General features: G+C 38.4%; 1 protein-coding gene across 1 annotated transcript in view; it reads right to left on the bottom strand.

Moving 5' to 3' along the window:
* Positions 1 to 25,167, bottom strand: part of FRK (fyn related Src family tyrosine kinase) — a 98,587-nt gene that overhangs the window by 1,714 nt on the left and 71,706 nt on the right. The window contains exons 3-6 of the mRNA XM_021693431.1: positions 15,002 to 15,165; positions 13,189 to 13,357; positions 9,215 to 9,373; positions 674 to 855 (exon numbers count right to left, since the gene is read on the bottom strand). Of these exons, the coding sequence (XP_021549106.1) occupies positions 674 to 855; positions 9,215 to 9,373; positions 13,189 to 13,357; positions 15,002 to 15,165 (674 nt within the window). The remainder of the gene's footprint in view (positions 1 to 673; positions 856 to 9,214; positions 9,374 to 13,188; positions 13,358 to 15,001; positions 15,166 to 25,167) is intronic.

Below are 25,167 nucleotides of genomic sequence, written 5' to 3'. Positions count from 1 at the left end.
TTTCTGATACTGAAAAGTAGGATCCAAATTATTTAAATTAATATATCAAGTCACTGAGCTTCTAATTAACTTATTTAAAAAAGGTAATGAATTCATGAAGATCAAAAGAGAATCACTTATATGTTGTGTTTCATGTTCCACACCCATATTTGTAGGGCACAATGTAGAAATTAAAAATTAAATTCAGAGAAAAACACCTAACAGTATGTCACTAATGTCAGTGTCTTTTGGCCTGATGTCATGACATGGGGAGAGGGGCAGTAATTAAAAAGTCAGTGATTGCTAAAGAGTTCTGGCAGTGTGAATATTAATCTGGCAGAAAGTGAGCAAAGGTGGATGGGGTAACTATATAAAATGTGCTGCTTTTTGTAAGGAAAATTGAGGCAAACCAACAGAGGCTCCTGTACTGAAAAGCAGATCATTAATCCAACCACAAACTTAATCACATACTTTCCCATCTGGTTAGGCATCATTTTCTCTGTTTCTTTCTCCTTGGTGAAGAAATAGAAACAGGAGGTAGTTTATCTGTAAGGCCTTGGGCTACTGAAGTGTTCTACAGACCACAGAACTTGGAGAAACATTATTCTGAAGAACAACAGTAAATCTATTAGTCTGCTGGTATGTTAGACTTCTGACCTGTGACAAAACCTAGTTAGAACAAAACAAAATTCACCTTAAAAACTCTTGCAAGTCCAAAATCTGCAACTTTGTAGATATTATGTTCACCAACCAGGACATTTCTGGCAGCCAGATCTCTATGAATGTAGTTCTGGGACTCCAGATAAGCCATCCCAGAGGCAACCTGCGCAGCCATGTCTACCTGCTGAGTCAGATGGATTTTTGTCCCAGCATCATCTGAGCAATAAGAGAAAGTAAGAGATTGACTTTGGAGAACATGTGAATTATTGAAGTGAATTCTGAGAATTTTGATGAATGAGCTGTCGGTGGGATTAAGTGCCATAGCACTGATCTGTTGAGCAAAGAAACATAATTAATACAGACCATTCATTTCCTGTGAAGGGTCAATGAGGCAACAATTTTCAGAGTCCAAACACATTCCAAGGCTGTGGCCCTCTCTCCCCTGAAGGAACATTCCACAGAGAAAGAAACAACAGTATCACGTAATTCGAATACAGCTCTAAAGATCTGAAAGAGTCCAGGTATTGCCATTTTCCATAGCATGCATCATTGACTCATCTCTTCATGGAAAAGTTACTTGGTTACTTGGTTGCCTCTAGATTTCCTTCAAACATTTCATAATTTTAGTCTTTGAAGCTATAAAATAATACTAACTTGCATGGCTGAGCCAATGAAAAGTTCTCATTCTTCCATCATATTGGGTTTTTTTTTTTTCTATCATATTGTTCTTAAAAACTAGCTCACTAACAAAAATGAAGGGTCTATCAGTATTTATAAAATGTGTATGTTACATTTGTACTCCATTAAGCTTGATATACTTTTTTTTTAATTTCCTTTTTTAAGCCTGTTATTCTTAGAAATAGTTCACTCATCTCTCCAGGCACGGACATGCCTTTAATAGACATAGTTTCTACTGCTACTCATCCTATATAATTAAGTATAGGAAAGTAGACTCAGTTTGATCATTAATAGAGAGGTTAGGGTTATTCTTTGCTGACTCTGTGCAGTGGGGTCAGCCATCCCTGGATACTGTTTAGCTACCATACTCTTAGTAGATGTCTTCAGATTTCTGAAGAGTTAAAAAGGTCTCCTATAAATCCAAACTATCATCATCCCTGACTCAATAAGCCAAATATTACCAAAACTGTGTTGAATTCACGGTCAAGAGTCTTAGATACAACTTGACTTGAAAGGCAACTCTAGCTCAGGGGTTAGAAAACTGGCTTGAGGCTAGACTGCGAAGATCTGGATCAGAGCTTTGCCTCACGTTTCTTCCTGACCTCAGGCAAGCTGTTTAACACTCCTGTGCCTCCGTTTCTTCATCTATATAGTGGTCATTGTAATTCCCTTATGGTATTAGTTGTTAAAATGAGAATTAAAATGAGTTAATACATGTAAAACACTTAAAGCAGAACCTGGCACCTAGAAAGAACTCAGTAAATCCTACCTGTTTTAATTATCATTGCTGCTGCCTAAGCAGAATTAAACAGTTTAGGAATTGTTAAGGTAGAGATGCATATGGATTACCCAAATGGAAATGCCTAAATGAAGACAAACATATGGGTCTGGAGCTCACATGCAGCTAAAGATACCAACTTAACAGTCATAGTTTGTGGGTAGAGTTAAACATTAGAAGTGGGTGAGACTGTTAGGAAGTGACAGAATCATGAGAAACACCAACATTTCGGGTGGACAGAGGAAGATAAACCTACAAGAAGACTGAGAAAAATCAGCCGGAAGAATGAAAGATAAACCAGAAGAAAGCATCCTAACAGTCAAAGGTTTTGAGAAAGTCACCACCATTGTCAAATTCCACAAGTCAGTCCAGCAAGATAAGGTCTAAAAGGTATTTATTAAATATTACTAGGCAGTCATTGGTGACCTTAGTGGAATAAAGAGCACTTTCACTGGAGATGGGGGATAAGGGGTTGAGGGCAGAATGGGAGCTGAGGATATGGAGACAACAATTTCCAAACCCTAGTCAAGAAGGGAAGACAACAGGGAGTTGGCAGAGAATAAGTCAAGGGAAAGCAATTAGCAGGAAATTCATGATTGTGAGGGGCTGTCAATGACATGGTACTCAGGGGGTTTCTGGAGTGCTAGCCACGTTCTCATTCTTGATTTGTACAGTGGCCATACCGTTGTTTATTGCTCACTTTTAATTAATGATAAATTATACTATATGATGTGTGTCCTTTATGCATGCCATCTTTTCAATAAAAAATGAAATAAATAGGGGCACGTGGGTGGCTCAGTTGGTTAAGCATCTGCCTTTGGCTCAGGTCATGATCCCAGGGTCCTGGGATTGAGCCCCACATCGGGCTCCCTGCTCAGTGGAGTGTCTGCTTCTCCCTCTCCCTCTGCCCCTGCTTGTGTTCCCTCTCTTGCTGTCTCTCTCTCTGTCAAATAAATAAATAAAATCTTTTAAAATAATGAAATAAATAGAGTTGAAGACATTTTTTTTAATGGTATAGATCTAAGCACTGTGTGTGCATACATACATATATATTTATTTTTTAACGCAAGCAGCATATTTAAATACGATGTGTGGTGAAACTAAGTGCTCACTGACCCTTTTCTTTTGCCCTTTTCTTCCTGGGCAAACATAGAAGACTATGTTGCCCATCTTCCCTAGCAGTTAAATTGGGCCATGTCACTAATTCTGTGCACTGCAACGTGTGCAAAAGAGCACGTTCGTCACTTACAGGACTGATCCTTAAAATCTCCCACATTTTTGTAGCTAGAAGAAATACATTTTGAAATGGCAGGGCCACATAATGAAAGAAGTCTAAATCCCTATGTCACCATTTAAAGAAAGCCATGTAGCAAAGCAAGTCTGATGCATATCAAAAATGCATATTTTTGTTATGTCACTAAAATGTTTGAATTGTATATTACAGCAGCTAACATTGATCATTCAGTCTAAAATGAGATGTAAGCAAAAAGACAAAACATAACTTTTTAAAAAAAGATTTTATTTATTGGGGCACCTGGGTGGCTCAGTCAGTTAAGTGTCTGCCTTCTGCTTGGGTCATGATCTCAGGGTCCTGGGATGGAGCCCCGAGTCGGGCTCACTGCTCATCGGGGAGTCTGCTTCTCCCTCTCCCTCTATCCCTCTCCTTTGCTTGTGCCTTCTCTCTCTCTCTCAAATAAATAAAAAGAATTTATTTATTTATTTGCTTACTTATTTATGTATTGAGAGAGAGAGAGAGCACGGGGAGGGGCAGAGGGAGAGAGAGAATCTCAAGCAGACTCCACGCTAAGCATGGAGCCCATCACAGGTCTCGATCTCACACCTGAGATCATGGTCTGAGAGTCAGACGCTTAACTGACCGAGCCACCCAGGTGCCCCAAAGACAGAGCATAACTTAGTGTGCAGCATAATGGCAAAGTATTGCTGCTCTATTGGCCAAAATAGCTATGCCTTTTGATACCAAATTAACTCAATATGAAAAGAAATGTAAAAAAGTCAAGATAAACTGGTGACTAGTCCTAGGTCAAGTGATAGACAGTTTCTAAAATGGCTTCTCATATTCTCTATTTCCTGGTATTTGTGCTCTTATGAAATTCCCTTCCATTAAATGTGGTTTGGACCACTGACTCACTTTTAACAAATAAAATACAGCAGAAGTGAAGGGGTATGACTTCCAAGATAAATTATAAAAGACTGTGGCTTTATCGTGCAGGCACTCTCCTCTCTCTTGCTCTCTCACTTGTTCACTCTGATGAAGCCAACTGCCATGTTGTAAGTTGCCCTATGGAGAGGTCCACGTACCAAGGATCATAGGGCAGCTTCAGGCCAACAACCAGCAAGAAACTGGCTTCCTCAGTCCAACAGCCCTGGAGAAACCAATTCCTGCCAACAATCACATGAGTGAGCTTGGAAATAGATCAACCTCCCCTAGAGCCTTCAGATAACTGAAGCATCTGCCAACACCTGACTGCAGTCTTGTGAGAAACCAGGGCGTAGAAGACCCAGCTCAGCTGTACCTGGATTCCTGACCACAGAAACTGTGAGATAATAAATGCTTGCTGTTTTAAGCCACTAAGTTCTGAGTAACTTGTCGTGCAGCAATAGATAATGAATACAGGTTCACGTTAAGAAACTAATGCCAGTGTTATGCATACAGTTAAAAGCATAGACTACGGAGCCAGACTTCTGGGTTTGAATTCTGGCTCAACCACCTTGGATAAGTTATTAACCTCTCCATCCCTCAGCTTCTTCCACTGCAAGGTGGAAATGATGATAACAATAATAATAATAATACTCATCTCATCGGGTTGTTAGAAGAATGAACTAAGTTAATATTTGTACAACACTTAGAAAATGCCTGGCAGGGGTGCCTGGGTAGTTAAGCAGGCGATTAACCTTAATCAGTTGGTTAAGCATCTGATTCTTGGTTTCGGCTCAGGTCATGATCTCAGGGTCGTGGGACTGAGCCCTGCATCTGGCTCCATGCTCAGTGCAGAGTCTGCTTGTCCCACTCCCTCTCCTTCTGTTCCTGACCCCCTCCCCCCACCACTCATGTGATCACTCTCTCGCTCTCTCCAATAAATAAATAAATAAATAAATAAATAAATAAATAAATAAATAAATAGATCTTTAAGAAAGAAAGAAAGAAAAATGCCTGGCACATAGTAAATACTATACGGTGGCTTTTTTTTTTTAAAGGAAAAAAATGAATATATATGCACCTCTCCTACCACTATCCCATATGGTTGATTTTCACTACATCACCTCATTTTATGCTCAGAACTACTGAAGTAAGTATTGTTATTATTTGTCCCCTTCCATAGCAGTTTCTGCTACTTAGAAGAACAAGTAATAAGTTGTAGAGTGGAGATTCAAGTTCGGGCATGTTTGAGGTTGAAATCTCACGCTCTTAAAAACTATTCTATACTCCTTCCTAAAACTTACCTTACACATGATTCCTGAGCACGGGAATGGTGGGGCTACAGTTGTAGGTCAGCTAAAGAGTATCTCAATGAAAATACTCCTGTCTACTTTAGGCCATCTAAGTGAACTGTCCATGAGATTGATTAACAACATGCTAGGACTCTATTTATTTTAAAAAATATGTATGTACGTAAAAAAAAATGCAGGTATTTATTCTTTTTAAATTTCAATAAGAAATACCTGACATCAATTACCCTCAAAGCTGAAGTTTTTTGACAAGCCTCTTCCATTTTGGAGAAATTTATTACAAAAAAATATTTAGCCAAGCTTAGGGACTACAAAGCTGGTTCTATGGAAAAATATGTATGTCATTTCAACTATCAAATACGACATCTAATCCTATTACAGTGGATATAAAAAGTTTTCACTGACAGGCACAATAGAGAAGAAAATTGAGTAATAACACGTTTTCTACCCTGAGAGACTGCAGTGGCCTGGGAAATGCCCAAGTAAACTTCAGAACACACTTCCGGTACAACAGCCAGTTGTCAAAGCTGATATAAAGGTTCACAGGCCTGTGACAATTTACATCTGCCACAAGAAAATATTTTCAGTTATGTTCCATTACTCAAGAGTCTTTCATCTTATAACAGTTATCATGATGGGCTGTTTAAGAGGGCAGATTCATTTTAAGATCACTTTGTTGAATTTAAGCCCTCTTGATTGGGAAGGGATTGTCTGTAATGAGCATCTCTTCATTACTCCTCATGGCTACTAAGTATCTTGACAAATGAAGGCCTTGGTAAACTTGACCCTTAAGGTCCAACTCAGAATATGACAGGGTTTGTGCTGACCCCTGAGTAAAACACATCAACAAACCACAAAAATCCTCAGTGTCAAAGGAGTTCATAATTAATAAGTGGATCTTGTCAAGCTGACACAAAGTGTCTCAAAACAAGCTCAACCCCGAGTCTTGATATTAGGTTTAGAATAGCCCCACTTAATTTATCCATTAATTTTCTCATTCAGTCAGTCAACACATACATAATTAGTGCACACCTTCTATGTGCCTGACACTGTTCTATCACTAAAACAAAGAAAAATCTCTAACCTCCTGGAGTTGTATTTTAGAAGGTACTTACAATAAGCCACAAAACAAAGTCATACATTATAAGATGATCAGCAGCTAAGAAAAGAAAACAAAACAAAACAAAAAAGCAGGAAAGAAGCATACAAAGAGATAGAAGAAGATTAGATTTTAGAATTCAGAGGGTGACCAGTGAAGGACTCACCATAATGGGAACATCTGAGGAAAGACTGCAGAAGTGAGGAAGTGAGCTATAGGGATGTTAATGGGGGTGAAATTCAGATAGAGGAAGGAGCAAGTGCAAAGGGCCTGAAGCAAAGCACATGTGGAAGATATGAAGAGCAGCAAAAGGCAATGCGGCTGACAGAGTCAAGGGAGATAACGGAGACGTTGGGGGAGATGTGGAGACAAGGGAGAGAGGTAATGGAGAGCTGGGCCATGTAGGACTTTAGAGGTTGTACACAGAGAACCAGTGAGAGTCACTGAGGCTTTGAGCTGAAGAGGGACACGATCTGATTTACATTTTAACAGGATCTCTCCAACTCCTGTGTTGAGAAGAGACCGAGAGGAGCAAGAACCAAAAGAGGGAGACCACTTAGGAGGCTGCTGCACCATCCAGAAGAGAGCTGATGATGGCTTGGACCAGGGTGGGTGTGCAGAGAGGTGCAAAATTCTGGATATATTTTGAAAAAAGTCAACTGGATTTGCTGATTGGTTAGATGGAAGCTGTGAGAAGAAGTAGAGATGATCCAAGAGATTAGGCTGAGTGTTGACATCGTCAAAGAAGGAAAGACCACAAGAGCAGCCAATTATTGAGGATAATATAAGATCGGTTTTGGACATGTTGTTTTGAGATTTTTAATGGACATATGTAGTAGAAATTCTGGCTGTTCACAAACATTTATTTTTTTCTCCTTTCAACCACGTTAGAGAATTGTACTACCCTATTCCCTCTGACTTGGTTTGACCAGATAAAAAGGCACAGAAGTTATCTCTGCATCTCCCGACTGGAGCTCTAAGAGCCAGAACGAGATTAGTCTCATCCCCTTCCCCTGCCAAGGTGATCAAAACACCTGAGCCACCAACCAATCTATTTTGCACACATAATATGAGCAAGAAATAAATGCCTCTGGGATTTGGGAGACAGGGTGCTGCTGCATCACATCTATGTTATCCAGAGAAGCATTCAAGTAGAGTCAAGAAAGCAGTTGGATTTATGATTCTGAAGTAATGGAGGGATGTAATTTGAGAAATCTTTGATACATAAATGTTATTTAACCCTGAGACTGACTGAGATTAGCAAGGGAACTAGTGATGTTGCAAAATTCCAAAATGTTGAGAGATCTGAGAAATGAGAGAAATCACATAGATGGGAGAAGAACCAACAAAAAAGAGAGGAGGAAAAGCCATTGAGTGAAGTGTCCTGGAAGCCAAATGAAGGAAGTGCTTCCATTATTTCAAGTCCATTGAAATAAATGCTATGAACAGGTCTGAGGACTGAGAATTGACTATTAGATTTACCATCGTGATTGTTACAAGTGGCCTTGACAAAGCATTTTTATTAAAGATGACCCAAGATGGCTACTGTACTTTTGTCCCTGGGAATAAGGCAAAAGGGGTCAATGGCTGAGGTTAGTCTTACTCTGGTGGCTAATATATTCTGATATTGTTAAATTTGCTATCTTTATGCAAATGAGCTAGGCATATTTTTTTAACAGCATTTAACAGGCCCATGTTCTTTGTTCCTCTTTTCCACTTTTGCGATTTAATACCACCAGCTTCACAAGTCACCCCGAAATCAGAGAATACTCTTATCTTTCTAATATCTTTGTTCTATTAGTCTCACCTCCCTTTACCTCTACACGTTCTATCAATCCAACTCTGACATTTCAAGAAAGCATAGAAAAAGTCTCTTTTTTAAGCATGAATTATTCTCTCAGTACTTGATCTCCACTACTTTGAACATCTCATTTTAATACTCATTATATTGTTGCATATTAAATTATTCATTTGTAATAAACATCAAAATTTTACAATGCCCTTAAGTCTGCTCTGACTACAGGAAGCAGATGTAGAAATAAAGCAATAGTATATTTCTGCTTTTTAGTCTGAAAATTCTAATGTTGCCTAGCCGTGGAAGTATTTTAAATACCAACAAGTACAATGTTGTCAAACACTGGCAAAGGAAAAAGAATGAGGGTACCTCTCCCTATCTCCCCAAAGGTATTCCATGTCCCCTAATTCTGGGCCATAGAACAAATTGGTCCATGACTGATAATGGTCCATTAGTTATTGTAGGAAACAAAGCATCATGTAAAACATGGTGTTTCATAGTCTTCAGTTTTCTACATTACATTTATGTGTTCCAATATGTCTATTGTGAACAATTTGTTCTTCGCTACATAAATATTTTTCCTCCTTTTGGTAGACAGTATATATCCTACTAAAATGTAGTTGAGCCATTCACTGTTAAGACATTCATTCTCACAGATATCACACTGGGTTATAGAAGGCTTGCTAAATTGACATTTATAGGACTAGCTAAACTAAATTCCTCTTTTTTTTTTCCTTTTATTAAGTCTTTAGCTTACTTTGGAGATATTCTTGCAGACTTCCATGTCTCATCAACTCTGTAATAATATAAATTGGATCTTCTAAAGTGCAAACAGCATAAAGCTGGATAAGCTTTGGATGTCTTAGGTTCTTCATTATCTGTGCCTCCCTCAGGAAGTCCTTTGGATCCATTGAACCTGAAACAAGAAAAGGAGGAAATCACTTTATGTTATTGAGGCATTCCTATCCTCACAGCAGTCTGGTGGGCATCACTAAGATTGCTTCCTGCTTCTCAGTAAAGTAAGAGCATTGGTGTCACAAATCTTCAGATTTATCAAAGAAGAGAATCAGTCCAACCAGGGCAACCTAATAGCTGACGTGTTGGTGCATCAAGGGGTGTTATGTGTTATGACCTGTAGGTGAAGAGAGGTTGATGCTGGTCCATATGAAAAATGAAGGGAAAAGGAGTGACTGACAGTCTAATTGATAAAACAAGGCCAGCAAATTAAGAACACAAAGAGAAGACATTCTATTACCGTGAATGCTGCAGGACACTGAGTGTTTAATTACTGCAGCCAGAGCTTTTTGGTCCAGGATCCAGAGAAGACTGATAGCTGCCCTGTCCCTGGTACCCACTGTGGGAACAGCTGGATAACAATCCTAAAGCAATGACATTCTGCCATATTTATGTCCTTCATTCTGTAGGGATATTTGGTATAGGCCAAGGAGAAAACATTCAAGGGCTACACCCAAAACTTAGTGGGGCTTTTTTACCAGTCTTCTACATCTAACTTGAAATTGATCTTCAACATTTTCTCCTATATTAATACTTCTGTAGTCAGACTCTTAAGAGCTTAGCAGAATGATAAGGAGACAGTATTGGGACCTATTACGAAGACTTGCCTACAATTACATTGTATTTTAATGGCTCAACTCTTACCATGCAAAGTGCCAAGTAGTTAACAACAAATAAAGTCTAAGAAGAGGAAGGATACCTGGAGTTTATATTTCATCAGTAATTTTTAAAAATCTTTCAATTTTTTTTTTAGGATATGATGTTTCAGAGACATTACTGTAACTGAAGGAATACTGTCATTCCACATCTCAGTATTCACTATGGGTAGTGCAAATATCATTTCCACTGATGCTCAAAGAGACTGTTCCATTCATCTGTCTCATGACGAAGACTTCATGACTGATATTTGAACCCAGGCATGGATAAGCTTTGACATTCTAAGATAACACTCCAACTTGTTTATTAATATGAAGTTAAGGAGAGTTACATGTGACTTGCAGACCATTTCACATAAAGCATTTAGGCAGTCTATCCTTTGGTATTCCCTTGAGAGTGTAGAAGTTCAGAACACAGGCTTGGTCAAACTCCAGATTCTGATCAAATCTTAGCTCACTGTGTGATCTTCAGCAAGTTACCAAATGTCTCTGAACTTCAATTTCTTCATCTGTAAAACATGGCTAAAAACCCGACTGATACCATAATATCATCACCGGGAAACAGCAATACCTGGCATATATATATTCAATGACTATTGGCCATTATTTGTATTATTATTAATATGCATACTCTAGGAAAAACCAAACACATCAACTCTATTTTCTCACAGACTGAGGAGGGGAAGGGGCAAGGACTCAAAGAGGGAGAAGAGAGAAAAATGACCTGTTCTCATTTCCATCATGATTTTCTAGGCTTCCTCCATTCCATCACTACCATTGGTTTGCTCCACATAATCAAATAGTGGCAAAATGGAGCTGAAAAGAAAAGAGGCACCCAAAACATAATAAAGGACTTTCTTCTTGTTGCAATTAGTCTGGCCTATGGTCAAATATGGATATAGTGGGATTCTCCCCACCCACCCCCAAAATAATCTGATTCATGAAGCTTCCAGTGATAAAAGCAATTATGATCACCACTCAGGCAATTTATATATACAGTATGTTTCTACCCTAATGCTTTGGTAGCCATCAGATTCGTGGAATGCAGGACACTCAAATCATTGCCAAGTCAGACTCTGCCCAAGAGCTGGACCCACGGGACATCAAGAGCCTCGGCGCGTGACGTCTGCTCAGAGCGCTCCGTAGCATCACTGGTTACAGCTGACCAGCTGCACAGCAGAGACCCAATTTCAACTCAGCTAGTAATGCAACATTAAATATTAATTTTTGCCTGTCAAAGCTACTGTGGGAGTTGATTTCAGGCTCGTCTTTATTGCGTGGTAGTCTGCTAAGCAATAAATAGCTGCTAAGATTGATTAATGGCCCCGGTGAAGTGAAGACATTTAACCAATCACCAAAGCTGTTTGCTGCTATTACACTGTAAATCAATAATAATTATTCCTGTTGGAGAGAAAACTATCGTGGCTTTTTTTTTTAATATAAGAAATGTGATTTTTTTTGTTGTTCTCTTTTGACCTCCAGAAGGCCTTCCTTCAAGAACAATGTTAGGATGAATAGCTGGCTGCTTCGTTTTTGGAAAACAATGATTAGATTGGGAAATAAAGCTTAGGCTCAATTGTCAACAAGCTCAGGATTCAAAATAATATATATGCAGTGATTGGGAAAATCTCAGGTGCTGGAATAGATCGTCCTCCCCTGGAGTGCTCACATGACATCTGGCCGCTCAAAAGTGCTTCTCCATCACTTCAGAAGGCAGGTGTAGATGCTGAGACCAAAGTCCTGCACTAGTGAATCTGCACCTCAGTGGACAGCTGTCAGCAGCCCCACTGAAGCTAACATTTATTAAGAACTCACTTGCGTGTGATCCCAGTCCCCACCAAAAACCCATTTTCACAAAGATATGATGTCAGAAAAGGGAATGTGACATGATCTAATACTGAACTATGTTCAAGTTGTTTACCTCAAAACTTTTAAATATCCTATGACACTCCTGTGAATTCACTGTGGTGCCCCGAAGTGCCTTGGCACAGTTTGGGAACCATGGTGTTACACAAGACTGCTACCCAGCAGCACCCAGATGCTCAAGTTCTGTCACCGGGAGGCTTTCTGAACCCTTAAGGATTCTGGGTTAGGTAAAGAAGGAAGGTCCCCCAGAGAACTATATTCTAGCCTCTGGTTATTATTCCTGCCTATGTTATTAGAAGTAGATATGAGGCAACTACAGTAATGTCGTACTGTCATGGAATGTTACTTCACTGGGGTGATGCAACAGGGATAGGTGTGGGTTCAAATTCCAGCTCTGCCACTGACTGACCTTACAGTAATAATAATGATGATGATGATGATGATGATAATTAAAATAAGAACAGTTTTTCCTGGTCACTTACTATGAACAACAAGCTTTATTGTTGTTCAAGACATTATTCAAAGCATTTGCACTAATGACCCTTTTTTTTCCAAATGATAAAACTGAGACTTAAAGTAAACTTTACCCAAGTTCATAGGACTAGTAAGTTTTAGGAAAGTTACTTAATCTTTCTAAATTTTCTTGTCCTGCTTTTAAAATGGAGGGGATAATGCCTGGCAGAATAAATATGATTTTAGTGTACTTTTAATTTCCATGATAGGAAAAAGGAAGATGGAAGAAAAAACTAGTTCCTACATTTCCAAATATGAGGGCATTTAGATGGACCCTTTTACCTTTTAACCATAAACAATTAGTATTTAATAAAATGGTTTCTCCCTGAAGATCTCCAAGATTCCATTGATTTGTTAAGTTATTTTCAGTGAAGTCAGTATTTTTCATGAAGCCTAGGAAAAAAATGGGAAGAGGGATAATCCAAACTCTGAAGAAGAGATGCCTTGTTGAAATCTTGCACTGGGGATATTTTAAGCATTAGCTGATCGCAGGAACTTGCTCTTGCCTTTACAATCTAAAGCATGTTATACTTTCTTGTCACCTGGTCCAGAAAAAGTGATCACAACACTTGCATGGTACCTGCACTGGCTGTCCTGTGACCCCTTGGACATTGACAGTAGCAAGCTGAGCTTCTAAAAATCAACATCTGACATTTAAGCTTTGCCATTCTCAGTCTCGTACCTGGTTTTAATGTTTTTACTGCTACTGAAGTGGTATTGTTCCATAGGCCTTCCCACACTTCACCAAACTGACCAGATCCTAATCGCTTCAGAAGCTGTATGGACTGGCGGTCTATCTCCCACTGGTCCACGGTTTTATACGACAAATCAAAAGGCACTGGCACTTGCATCTGTTTCACAGAATAATTAGAATAATTATGAGAAAAAGATTTAAGAATTTGGGGGGTTGAAAATAATAGTCTAGGCACTTTTTAAGAAGACAGCATTTTTAAAACCAAAACATTGTACATTTTATTCTAATTACTTTAAAATGAAAAGCAATCATGGCAGAATCTGTAACATTGCCTCTTTGAGCTGATCTCCCCCCAAGTCTTGCTACATCAGGCAACCTGCTGTCCGTCTGTCCCACCCCACATCCAATGCTACCCTTACGTGGGTCTGGCGTGATTTTCCTCTGACTTTTTGCCTAGCCAAATCCTCCCAATTTTAAGGCCCATTTGAAGTTCCACCTCATTCGCAATTACTTCCCAAATTCTTTGGTCTATAGCATTTACCATATGTATCATATATTTTTGCATAATTAAAATGTTCATCTTGTTTCAAATTCATTTATGTATTTGTTCATTCATGTACTTGTTCGTTTAGTAAATACGTATTTTTCAAGCACCAACAAGGTGCCGTTCTGTAAACAGAACAGACAAGATCCCTGCCCTCCTGGAGTTCATCGTCTAGTTCATTATCGACCATCAGAAATTATCTTAGCTCCTCTGCCAAATCATCAGCACGTTGAGTACACACTTGTCCCCACCAGAATTCAACAATACTGGTTAACCTGAGTATTTTTTAAGCCACATCTTTGCATCAGGTAAGCTATTCTTAACATGAGCTTACATATTCTTGTGGGGTCATGCCTGTATCATCCAAGATGAACACAGTTATACCAAAACTGCAGGTTCACTTGGCAAGATTTAAGTCAATGAATTCCCTACATACTGGACAAAGTCTGCAACTTCTACTTGTCCATAAAATCTTGGTCAGGTGTTACCAGTAACCCTTCACTGATCATCCAGACATAAACCACAGGGCTGGCTGTCCCACTGACAGGACATGAGACCTGAACTCTGATGAGGAGCTGAGGTTTTGCCCCAGGACGGTGCAAGACCACTCCATAACTTTAAATAAGTCTAGGTAAAACATGCAACAACTGAATAATGATCGATGTAGATAAATTCTATAAATGTTGTTTGGCCTGGTCACACTGTTAGAGCAGTTAGTTAAATGACATCTCTATGCAGACCAGATAATGAGTCTAGTAATTTCATATTAATATTCTCGAATACAGATCTAAATAAGAATTATATTTGGGCACCTTTTTTTCCCTCCAGCCATATCATTAAGTACTCCAGTGGCAGGACACCAGATCAATTTCCTAGGGCAAAGAATGAATATTTTCTGTCTTGAGTGAGTGCCTTAGGTCAGGGGTTGGCAAACTTTTTCCGAAAAGAATGAGATAGTAAATATTTCATTCTTTGTGGGCCATGAGGTTTCTGTTGCAACTATTAAACTCTGCTAGTATGGAGAAAAATCAAAGACAATTTGTAAATGAATGAGCATGCCCATGTTCCAATAAAATTTGGTATTTAAAAAATAAGTGTGGGACAGTATGGCTCATAGGCCATAGTTTGTCTATCCCTGCCTCAGGTAATCAAATGACCTTTTTTTTTTTCCTGAACAGACAGATCACATGAGAGATACTCCAATATCTGAAGGAAAAAAGTTAACTTCAAAATGAACACAGCTTGAAAGCATTTCACCTTTAAACATGGTTTTCCCAGCGGGACACACAGGCCGTCACTTGTCTTGATGTAATAGCTCACAAATTCATTCAGTGTTGAAAAGGTTCTTCTCTGGGTAAGGAAAAAACCCCCTTCATCCAGTCTTCTGATTCTGTAGTGTTTCACAACCCTTTCATCTAAAACTAGAACCCAAAATAAGTCCTATTAATACACTTCTTGCCAAAGCCAAGCAGATTTACTTATTTTGCGGTGATAGTTTCAATGCATGGAATAAAATTTTCGTAAGTTCTATTTATTTCACAACTTGGTTTCAGAAAAGACTTCAGGAAGTTTACAAAAGTTATATAGCAGAAGAAAAGGGAAAAAGAATTGGGAAATCACATTTAAAGGAAATATAAAATAAAAATAAAGGAGTGAGGTCACCACTAAAAAAGCTAGGCTTTGAGGCCTATTTGACTCGATTAAAACAAGCCATAAAATTGACTCTGTCATTCTAGGGGTGCCTGGTTGGCTCGGTCGGTAGAGCATGCAACTCTTGATCTCGGGTTCGTGGGTTCAAGCCCCACATTGGGAAGTAGAGCTCACTTAAAAAAAAAAAAAAAATTGACTCTCATACTAGCAGTGCAAAGAAGCAAACATTATCCGTTTCAGAAATACCATAAGATGAAATCATAAAACTTGTTTAGAAACAGTTCAACTCTTCCTGGTACAGAGACCATGGAGAATTTTCTCCCATGAAATCCTATAAAGTGGAGAATAAAACAGTGTCCTCAGTACTACCAACAATAACATAAGGAATCCTGCAGGGCAGCTCGTTATACTGTCTCTAAATGCAGGCCGATAACAGAATGTCCAAGCACAGTTCAATAAAAGCAATTCCACAGGGCCTCAAATAATGCAATCCATGTATACAGCTTTTGCAGCACTATTGCTTGATCCAAGGACAAGTCTTGTAACAGCTAAAGGAATGAACAGACTGTACACCCTTTTTCAAATCATCTGACTTAGAGTGGGTATTTTGTTGCTTTTGCTTACCACCAGCCATCCTCCCTTCTTCTGGTAATAGCACCCCAGTTTTCCTCAGAGAATCATTGCTCCTCTAAGAGCATGTGGTCCAAAGATATGGGTGCCAACCCTGAGCCAAGGAATGAACAGAGCCAAAAAGCCTCAAATCCAGGACTTGGGCTAGAGAGCTCTAAGAAAACAGGAAGAAGTCTGTTGTTATGGTGGTTGTTTCGGTTTGGTTTCTGTTTAACTGCTGGAAGTTTGGAGCACCTGGCAAAATCTTGCCCCCGGGCAGGGAGAGAGCTTGCCTGAGAAGCTCTTTCCTTGATATGGAAAGTGAAGCTTAGCCCCTGGAGCGCCCCCAAGCTTGGCTTCTCAGCTAGAAGCATCAATCAGTCACCTTTTTTACTTAAACTAGTTTGGATTGGGGGCTTTTTTAAAGCACTTGCATTCAGAATACTGCCTAATACATTTCATAAGCTCGTCTTTCATTTAGCAAAGTTATTGGTAAGTATTGAGCAGCATTTACCAGAGATACAGATATTCCGAATTCCCTGCTAAATATAGACACTTGTGCTCCAATAATCGGTCAAGCTGGAGCAATGCTCTCATGAAAGGAAAGAAGACTGAGTAGAAGACAGCTCAATCCCAGCGTGGAGGTTTACTGAGGGCACGCTGCTGGGAGGGACAATGTTTTCCTCACAGAATAATCAGTGCACATCACAACGGCTAAAATAAAAAAAAAAAAAAAACAGACAATAGCAAGTGGTGACAAGGAAGTAAGAGTAACTGGAACTCTCATACACAGATGATGGAAGTGTAATTTTCACAATCATTTTAGAAAACTGTCATGGTCTACTAAAGTTGAACATAATCATACCTATAGGATAGTAATTCCACTCCAACATATGTAACCAACAAAATGCACAATATATGCACCCAAACACAGGTACAAGAATGCTTTTAGCAGCATTGTTTGTAAGAGTCTAAACCTGGAAACAATCCAAATATCCATCAACTGTAGAACAGACTAAGAAATTATTGTATGTTTGCCCAGGGAATACTGTACAGATATGTAAATAAACAAACTATAAATACACACATCAACATGAATGAATCTCACAAATATTATTGAAAACTATTATTTAAAACCATTATTTAAAAACTAGCAAAACTACTGACATTTGGAGTCAGACTGGCACGTTCGTAAGATTCTCTTTCTTGACTGGGTGCTGGTTTACACATGGGTGTATTCACCTTCTGAATGCTCATCAAACCAAACTCTTAAAAATTGTGTACTTTTGTTACATATGTCACACGTCAATTTAAAAGAATGTTTTTAGGGGCTCCTGGGTGGCTCGGTTGGTTAAGTGTCTGCCTTCGGCTCAGGTCATGATCCTGGGGTCCTGGGATCGAGCCCCACACTGGGTTCCCTGTTCAGCAGGGAGTCTGCTTCTCCCTCTGCCTGCCACCCCCGTTTGTGCTCTCTCTCTCCCTGTCAAATAAATAAATAAAATCTTTGCAAAAAAAGAACTTCAATTGTTCTCTTACCAAAAAAAGGTAAATATGTGAGGTGATGAATGTATTAATTAATTCAGTGGGAGTAATGCTTTCACAAAGTATATCAAATCATCACATTGTAAACTTTAAATATCTTACAATTTTCTCAATTTTTCCTCAATAAAACTGAAAAAAAGAATCACATCATCTGCACACAGAAAAATATTTTAGTTTTTCATAATACAGAGGGTGGGAGTATATTCAGATTCCCCCAAAGCCATATAAGTTTCTTAAATTACAATTTTTGAAGTATCTGCAACATATTCTTATACTCTCTGATCTGTCAAGTTACCATTCCCACTGACTGTGACTCTTGGGACAATGTTAGTTGCCCTGAATAATCATCACCAAATGGAAGGTTTTATCAGGATATAGAGCTAAGCTCATAACAATCCCTATATATGGATTAAAAGGCTAACAGAAAAATCAAGGACAGCTGTCAACAATATTAGCCCAATTCATTTCTCCACAAAGCAATACAAATATTAGAAGTAGAAAGGTAACTAAATAGAAAGCATACCTGCAATTTATATAAATGATTGGCCTGAAAATTCAAGCTTTCCCATTTATCAAACAGAAAAGTGCATAAATTATAGCTGAGATGTCTAGCAAGCCAGTAGGGTTATAATTGGAAATGATTGGAAGCAATAAAAAAAATTCCTGCTTTTAAACAAGATGGACAATATCTGGTTTCAAACTGAAGTGGACTGTGTGGAAATTAAACATAAACAGGAATTCCTTTTTGATGCACCACAAAAGATCTAAAGATTTCCAAGCTGGAGACTAAAATCAATAAATGACTGAAGGGTTAAAGTACTCCCTGTGATTTTCTTAATAAGGGACGCAAATCTCAATGATTGATAAGGCTTTGGCAACTGTTATTGATTATAAAGAAAGCCTAAATAAATGTTTGCCAACTCTGTAAAGGTTTCAATTCTCAGCTGTAAAAACCAATACTTTGCAATACATTTAGCATTCTCAAGCACAATAAAAGTAATTTTGTTTAATATAAAAAGCAATAGATCTGGAAATGGGAGTCCCAGGTTACAATTTAACTTGTGTATGACCAAAAACACATCAATCTCACCTGGCTTCAGTTTCCCCATCATTAAAATAAAAGAGCAGGCTTTAAGAAATCTCCAAATTTCCAATTGTTTCCACCTTAGTAATCAAACATTTCTGATGGCTGTTGCTTTCTTTCCCTGAATTCCCATTACGTGTTGTAGTCCTTTCAAAAACAAGTAATTCTCACCTCAGAGCCTTGAGCACCACTTACTTGGATGCTTTTCCTACGAATCTGCATCTACTTATAGCCGGCCCTTCGGATCTCAGTTTAAATCCTCAGAACCACCCTTCTCCACCCACCCTATTGAATGCACCTCTCCCCAGCTCCCTCCTATCACCCCGTTTAACTATGAAACTACTTATCTCGGTAGAGGTGGCTCCCTGATGGCAGGGGCTCTGCTGTTTTGACCCAATATCTATCAGAGTTTGGCACAGAGTAACACCTAACATAAACATCTGCTAAATGAATGGAGATGATTCACCAACCCTTGAATTTGAAGTGAAATACAAGCTTCTGAAATGTCTGCTGCAAAATTAAATAGAGAATTATATAAATATTTCAAGACAAATTCCCTGGAATTTTATTTTTAAAGGGAAGAAAACACACTTAGCCCCAGAATATAGATACTATTAGAGGATCGTCATTCAAATTTAGATCTTTTTTTTTTTTAATTTCTGTAGCATAACACAGAAATAACTACTCCATCTCTAACTGACAGCATGGATATTTATATTTGCTTCATTCAAGTTTTCAACCTAAATAAGACTGAAAGACATCTATCTACCTATCTCTATATATATGATGTACAAATTAGACCACAGAAGCTACATCAGGGAAATCCAATACATTTTAGTCAGGATGAAGGCCCTTTTAATATTGTATTCTTGAGTAATCAAATCCAAAATATATGATTGTTTTTTTAAAAGTGGTTTTAATTTGTTAGTAGTGAGTCCAGACATTTCCAAGTTGTCATTCTTAATAAAGATGGAATTGACGGGGTCTCAGAACTAGGGAGAAATGAATTTTCTATTCCTTTTCTGGCTCGCTGCCATCTTTATTATTGGACCAAACCTATTCCAAATTCTATAGACTATAAGTGAATGATAATGTTTGTGCCGTTCTTATTGTGAATGAGTTCAGACTAATTAAGCATTCTAGTAGTTCGTCAGCAAAAACCATAAGGCTAACTATAAAATATAATGGAACCATCCATCAACAAACGCAGGGAGCATCATGATTGAACGGATTTAGCTAAAAGGCCAGGCATCCTGAGTTTACATCTTGACTCTCATTTATGCTGTTTGACCTAGGGGAAAATGTTTCACCTGTCAACAGATTAATCTACCAGAACATGTCCAAGAATTAGGATATATTGCGGAGATGTAGGTAAGCATGCAGGAGGAGTACGATAAAGGTTTGGTGACTGTTGAGAGAATTCAACTATTTCTCCCCATGGACTTCTGTGAGGGCTGTGGCACAGGGCCCGTGATTATCTGGCCACCTTCACTTCCAGAGTAACTAATTCTGGGGGGAATCTGTGTCATAGGGATGGAATCTTAACGACTGCAGTCCTATGTGCCAGACTCCAGTGCTTTTCTCGGTGGTTGATAGCGGATGCAGAAGTCCAGCTTTCTCCTGACGGTGAGATCTTACTTTATATCGTCTCTGCTGGTAGAAGAGTGTTTGCTGCAGGAAGTAGTGCTGGGAGCTTTCAAGGAGTTCTGTCCCCATTCTACCACACCACTAACATAGTATTCAGTACATATTAAAGCATTATGAATTCCACGATATTCCACAATTAGATTTTTAAAAGACAGAACGTCCAGAAATGAACTTTAGAATACGACAGGAACGTCCAGTTAGAGACTGTGTTTGCAAGACACAAAGGCAAGCTAGTAGCTCAGTGAAAAATATCAGTGAAATGAGTAGCTTGGCATTTTATAGATAAACAAATGGTTGATTGAGCAGATTTTCATTTTTCAGCTGATCTTCTGGCATCATCTGGGCACAGCCTTATTCCTCTTGACTGATAATAATCTGTTCCCATACTGAGTAAAACACTATGACTTAGATGATTGAACAAAGGATTGAAAATCAAGAACTCACTGCCCTAATCTTATTCCACCAGTGATTTGTTCTTTGACCTTAGGCAAGGAATTTCATTTCAGTTTCCTTATCTAGAAAATGAGAATAATGATCTTATCTATATACCCCCCCCCAGGGATAGTTTGAGTGTCATTATTCACAAAGGATGATAGATATATCTAAATGTGCAATGTGTGAGTACTATATTAGAATATCAATATTATCAAATAGCTTTGACAACAAAAGAGAGCCACTCCCAAAGTAGAATTTTCCACTCTTTGCACAATAATGGCTACATAACATAGTGGCCACCAAATGTATTAAATGAAGAAATTGCTATTAATTCTGTGTGAGAGAGCTCCTGCGCTTGTAAACTCCCGTTTATTATTAGTACTTTTCAAAACTACTATGAAGATAGTCATGATGATTCCTCCAACACCATTGCCTCAGAAATCACGCTAAGATTGGTCTAAACCAACAAGTAAATAACATTTAATTGAGTTATTATACTGTATCCCCATTAAAACAGAATTCAAGACACACACTCATTTTACACTCTATTTTGTTCTATAGCAGGTACAGAAGGATCCCAGTATGAATCGTTTTGAAAGGAGAAAGTACATCTGTCTTAAAATATTAAAGCAGTATCATGCAGAAGAGTTGTTATCTCCTTCCCTGGGAAAAAACGCACACAATACAACCAAAGTGAACAAACAGAATTATTTTTCTGCGTACATCTCAACTAGTGGGTCCCCAAGGACATTTGCCTTCCAGCCAGGCATATTTGAGAGTGCTGTGGACATTGGTCAGTAACTCTATTAAACTGGTAGGCTGAGTGAAGACTGATTAAGAGAATGTTCTCAATAGTTGACTCAAAAAAACTTACTAAAAATACTATTTGAGGACACATCCAGTCACTAGGTACCTTTATAAGTCAAAGATGACATAATCAGTTACCCTTACACATAAAAATCGACTGTCTCTCCCATATTATATAGCACAGAAATCATGAGCCTGAACCATATATTGTCCAAATACTTAATGACATTTTTGAGAAAAATGTTGGCCTTTTCCTCAAGACCCGTACGGTCTGACTCTTTCTAAAAGTAAGCCAACTCCCTATCAAAGCTGGCTCTTAAATTTTCAGAACAGAATGTCAATTTTACTGTTTATACAAATGCTATCTTAAGAAGATGAATATCTCAGGGCACCTGGCTGACTCAGTCAGTAGAGGATGCGACTCTTGATCTCAGGGTTGTGAGTTCAAGCCCCACACTGGGTGAAGAGCCTACTTCAAAACACACACACACACACACACACACACACACTGAAACTAAAAAAAAAAAAAGAAAGAAAGAAAAAGGAAAATGAGTATCTCTTTAATTAATAGTACATAATTGTAACACTGAATATTTTGCTAGATAACTGGGAGTATCTCCCATAGTTTCACATGAAACGCCATTTACAGCATCTAATATTGCAGAGAAAGTCTCCAGGAAACAACTTGACTCTTTATTCCTCTCGGGACTCTAACATCTCACTCAGTATTATATCTGCAATAAATCACCAGGAATTTACATGCTTGGATTATATTATTTCAGTTTCCTACAGAAAATCTTTCACTGAGCTAAGATTTAATGTGACATGAGAGCCGGTGCTTCCACTTTTCAAAACTTACCCTAAGGAAATAATCCAAATATTGACATGCATTTATTTAGCTCTATCCCTGCTTTGTTCCAGAAAGACTCAAAGGCTTGCATAAATTATCAAAATAAAAGAAAATTTAGAATAAGTGGGTAAAGGAAAGAGGACAAAAGGTAGAGGGAAGGACGATACTCTAGGAACAAGGCTGGTATGCTTTATGTAAGGTATTCTTTACATTCCAATCCAGGTTTGCTAGATGCACGCCAAAGATTTGGCTCTCTGCATTTCTGGCAGCTCATAGCCCTGAGGGAAACACATCCAGTTACCTGATTCCATGAAGAACATAATAACATTAACTGAACATAGTAACATTAACATTACTCAAAAACAAAAGCAAAAAAAACACCCAAACCAAATAAAAAAAAAAAACAAAAACAAAAATACAAAAAAAAAACACAACTATTCCTGGAATTGAAGTGCGAGAAATTTCTCACATGGGTCCTCATAAAGAAAACACAGAACATGGAAAAAAAAAAAAAAGAAAAGAAAGATAGAAGAGAAAAAGAAAACACAGAAAATGTAATGAGTAATTATCAGCAGCAGCATTCTTAATATAAATACACTGACACATTGCAAAGGGGTGGCTCTTATCATGTCCATTAATGTGGGTCCATTTCCAACATGAAATTCAATAAAGGCATTTATATGGGAAACTAACCGCAGTTCATCATCCAAAATAGGAAAAGCAATATGTATAAGGATGTTCACTGCAGCATTTTTATAGCGCTAAATGACTGTTAAATTGTAGTAAATCTGAAAATTGAGAGTTAAAAATATAATCATAAAAATTATGTAGTAACAAGAAAAAACATAATGTGATAAGGAAATAAGTGGGATACAAAACTAAGAGAATAGTGTAATTGCAAACATGAGGATGCATCTGGCGGCTCCCATATCCCAGGGCCCTTTACCGCTAAGGGAACCCAGCTGAGGTTCCCTGTGAAAACCGTAACTGCATAAGGGCAAAGATGATTACATTTGCCAACAAAAAAGATTGGCAGATTTGTGAGTATTTTACTCCCTCTGTTTTCCTAACCAACAGTAATAAAGGTACAGTGACTTTAAAATAAGAACAAATACATAATGTTTCCAGCTTTTTTAGAGAAGCCATATAAGGATTAACTCCGTAAGACAAGGTACACATATTCAGCGCACGACTGTCCATTCTGATACTTGATATTCTTTATATAAAGACCCCCATGAACTCATTTTCTTTGACCTTAATGTTTAAAATCAGAACGCATCTCCTACGAAGCCAGTAAGAAGCACAGCGTGCTTCCCTTTTTGCCGTCTGCCAGAGAATCCTCGGCTAAACTGATTTCTAAACTGTGATAATTATCTCCCGTTAGAGGCTCAGCAAAATCTATTTCTCTGTTCTTTTTCATTGATTTCATCTTTTTTTATGTTTAGCTGTATTTTACACTGTTTCAATACTGTAAGCCAACGTAAGACCTTTCGTAGAAGTAAGCAAATACATGAACATATAAAATGATAATCAAAGAAATGGTGCATCTACTAAACATAAGAAGGAATTCCCAATGGAATGACCTGCCCAACAATGGAATAGGCTAGTTCTCTGGGGTTTCTGTCCATGGGAGGTTTGCAGCTCCTTTTCACATTATAAAAGATTCCTCAGAAAAAACAATATTAGTCTAGACAGTCTTTGCAAATTCTACTAGTCTTATCAACAAAGAGAATGTGATATGCAAACAAGAAGAAATTTTAAAGGTGATTTAGTCCCAATCCCTCCTTTACTGATGGGAAAAACAAAGCCCCGAGTTCTGAAATAAACTGCTAGTTGTTTGTAGGGCTGGAAGCCAAGTCCAGTCATCTGGAGTGTCAGCGAATGACAGTAGGAACAGAGAAAACCTTCAAACTCTTATTTCCTGATTTCTGGTTTTGTTTGTTTTAACCAAGTAATAATTTACTATTTTCTCAGGAGAATGTTTTAGATCTCAAAGCTTTCTGAATGGCATCTTTCTGTCCCCTCCTTGTCAAAACTCTCAGCAAATTTCCCCATGCTGGAGAACTCGGGCCCTGAACTCTTCCCCCCACCCACTTTCAGTAACTAGCAGACATACTAAATAAAGTGAACATGAAAGTCACTGTGGACTGTAATGAGTGATAATCAAAACACCTTGAAATCAATTTTTATCTTCTTGCGAAAATACAAAGGAACTTCTCGTGTATTAGCTAATTTATTTTCACAGCAGAATAGTGTCTCCTTACACTTTTTTCATTGTTTTTACATACGCGTGGCAACTGTTGATAATTTGCTCACTATTCATCCACATTTCCGAGAGGCAATAGCTCTCATTCTTGGAAATTGCTTTGTATTGAATGAAGACCCATGATATAAGATATATTCCCGCTGTTTATTTCAGGTAAGTATTTGGTGACGGTTACACAAGGCTCTCTCTGGTTACATTTCCTTTGTCATCGCTCTGTGCTCACATAGTTCAGGTCACATTCAGGTAAACACTTCACATAAAGACAAACCATCCCCTAGTCACAGGCTGCACTTGGAAGGCTGGCCAACCATCTTCCTGATGACTCACGAGCTCAGGGGTGAAGCAGGTGAACAACTGTGAACACTCAGCACAACCCATCACTACTCCCAGGAAAAGTTTAAAGCACATGTTCCAGGGCAAGGTGGGCCAACACCTCCATCTTTCTGTGCAAAAGGCAGCACTCTTTATGCATAATAACAAAATGCAATTGGATTATTATTGAGTATCTGCCTTAAGCGAGCAGTGTAGTGTGC

Source organism: Neomonachus schauinslandi, chromosome 8 (genome assembly GCF_002201575.2).
Source record: "Neomonachus schauinslandi chromosome 8, ASM220157v2, whole genome shotgun sequence".
Taxonomy (NCBI): Eukaryota; Metazoa; Chordata; class Mammalia; order Carnivora; family Phocidae; genus Neomonachus; species Neomonachus schauinslandi.
Note: the sequence above shows the minus strand (reverse complement) of the source record. Positions and strands in the feature narration are given on the sequence as shown.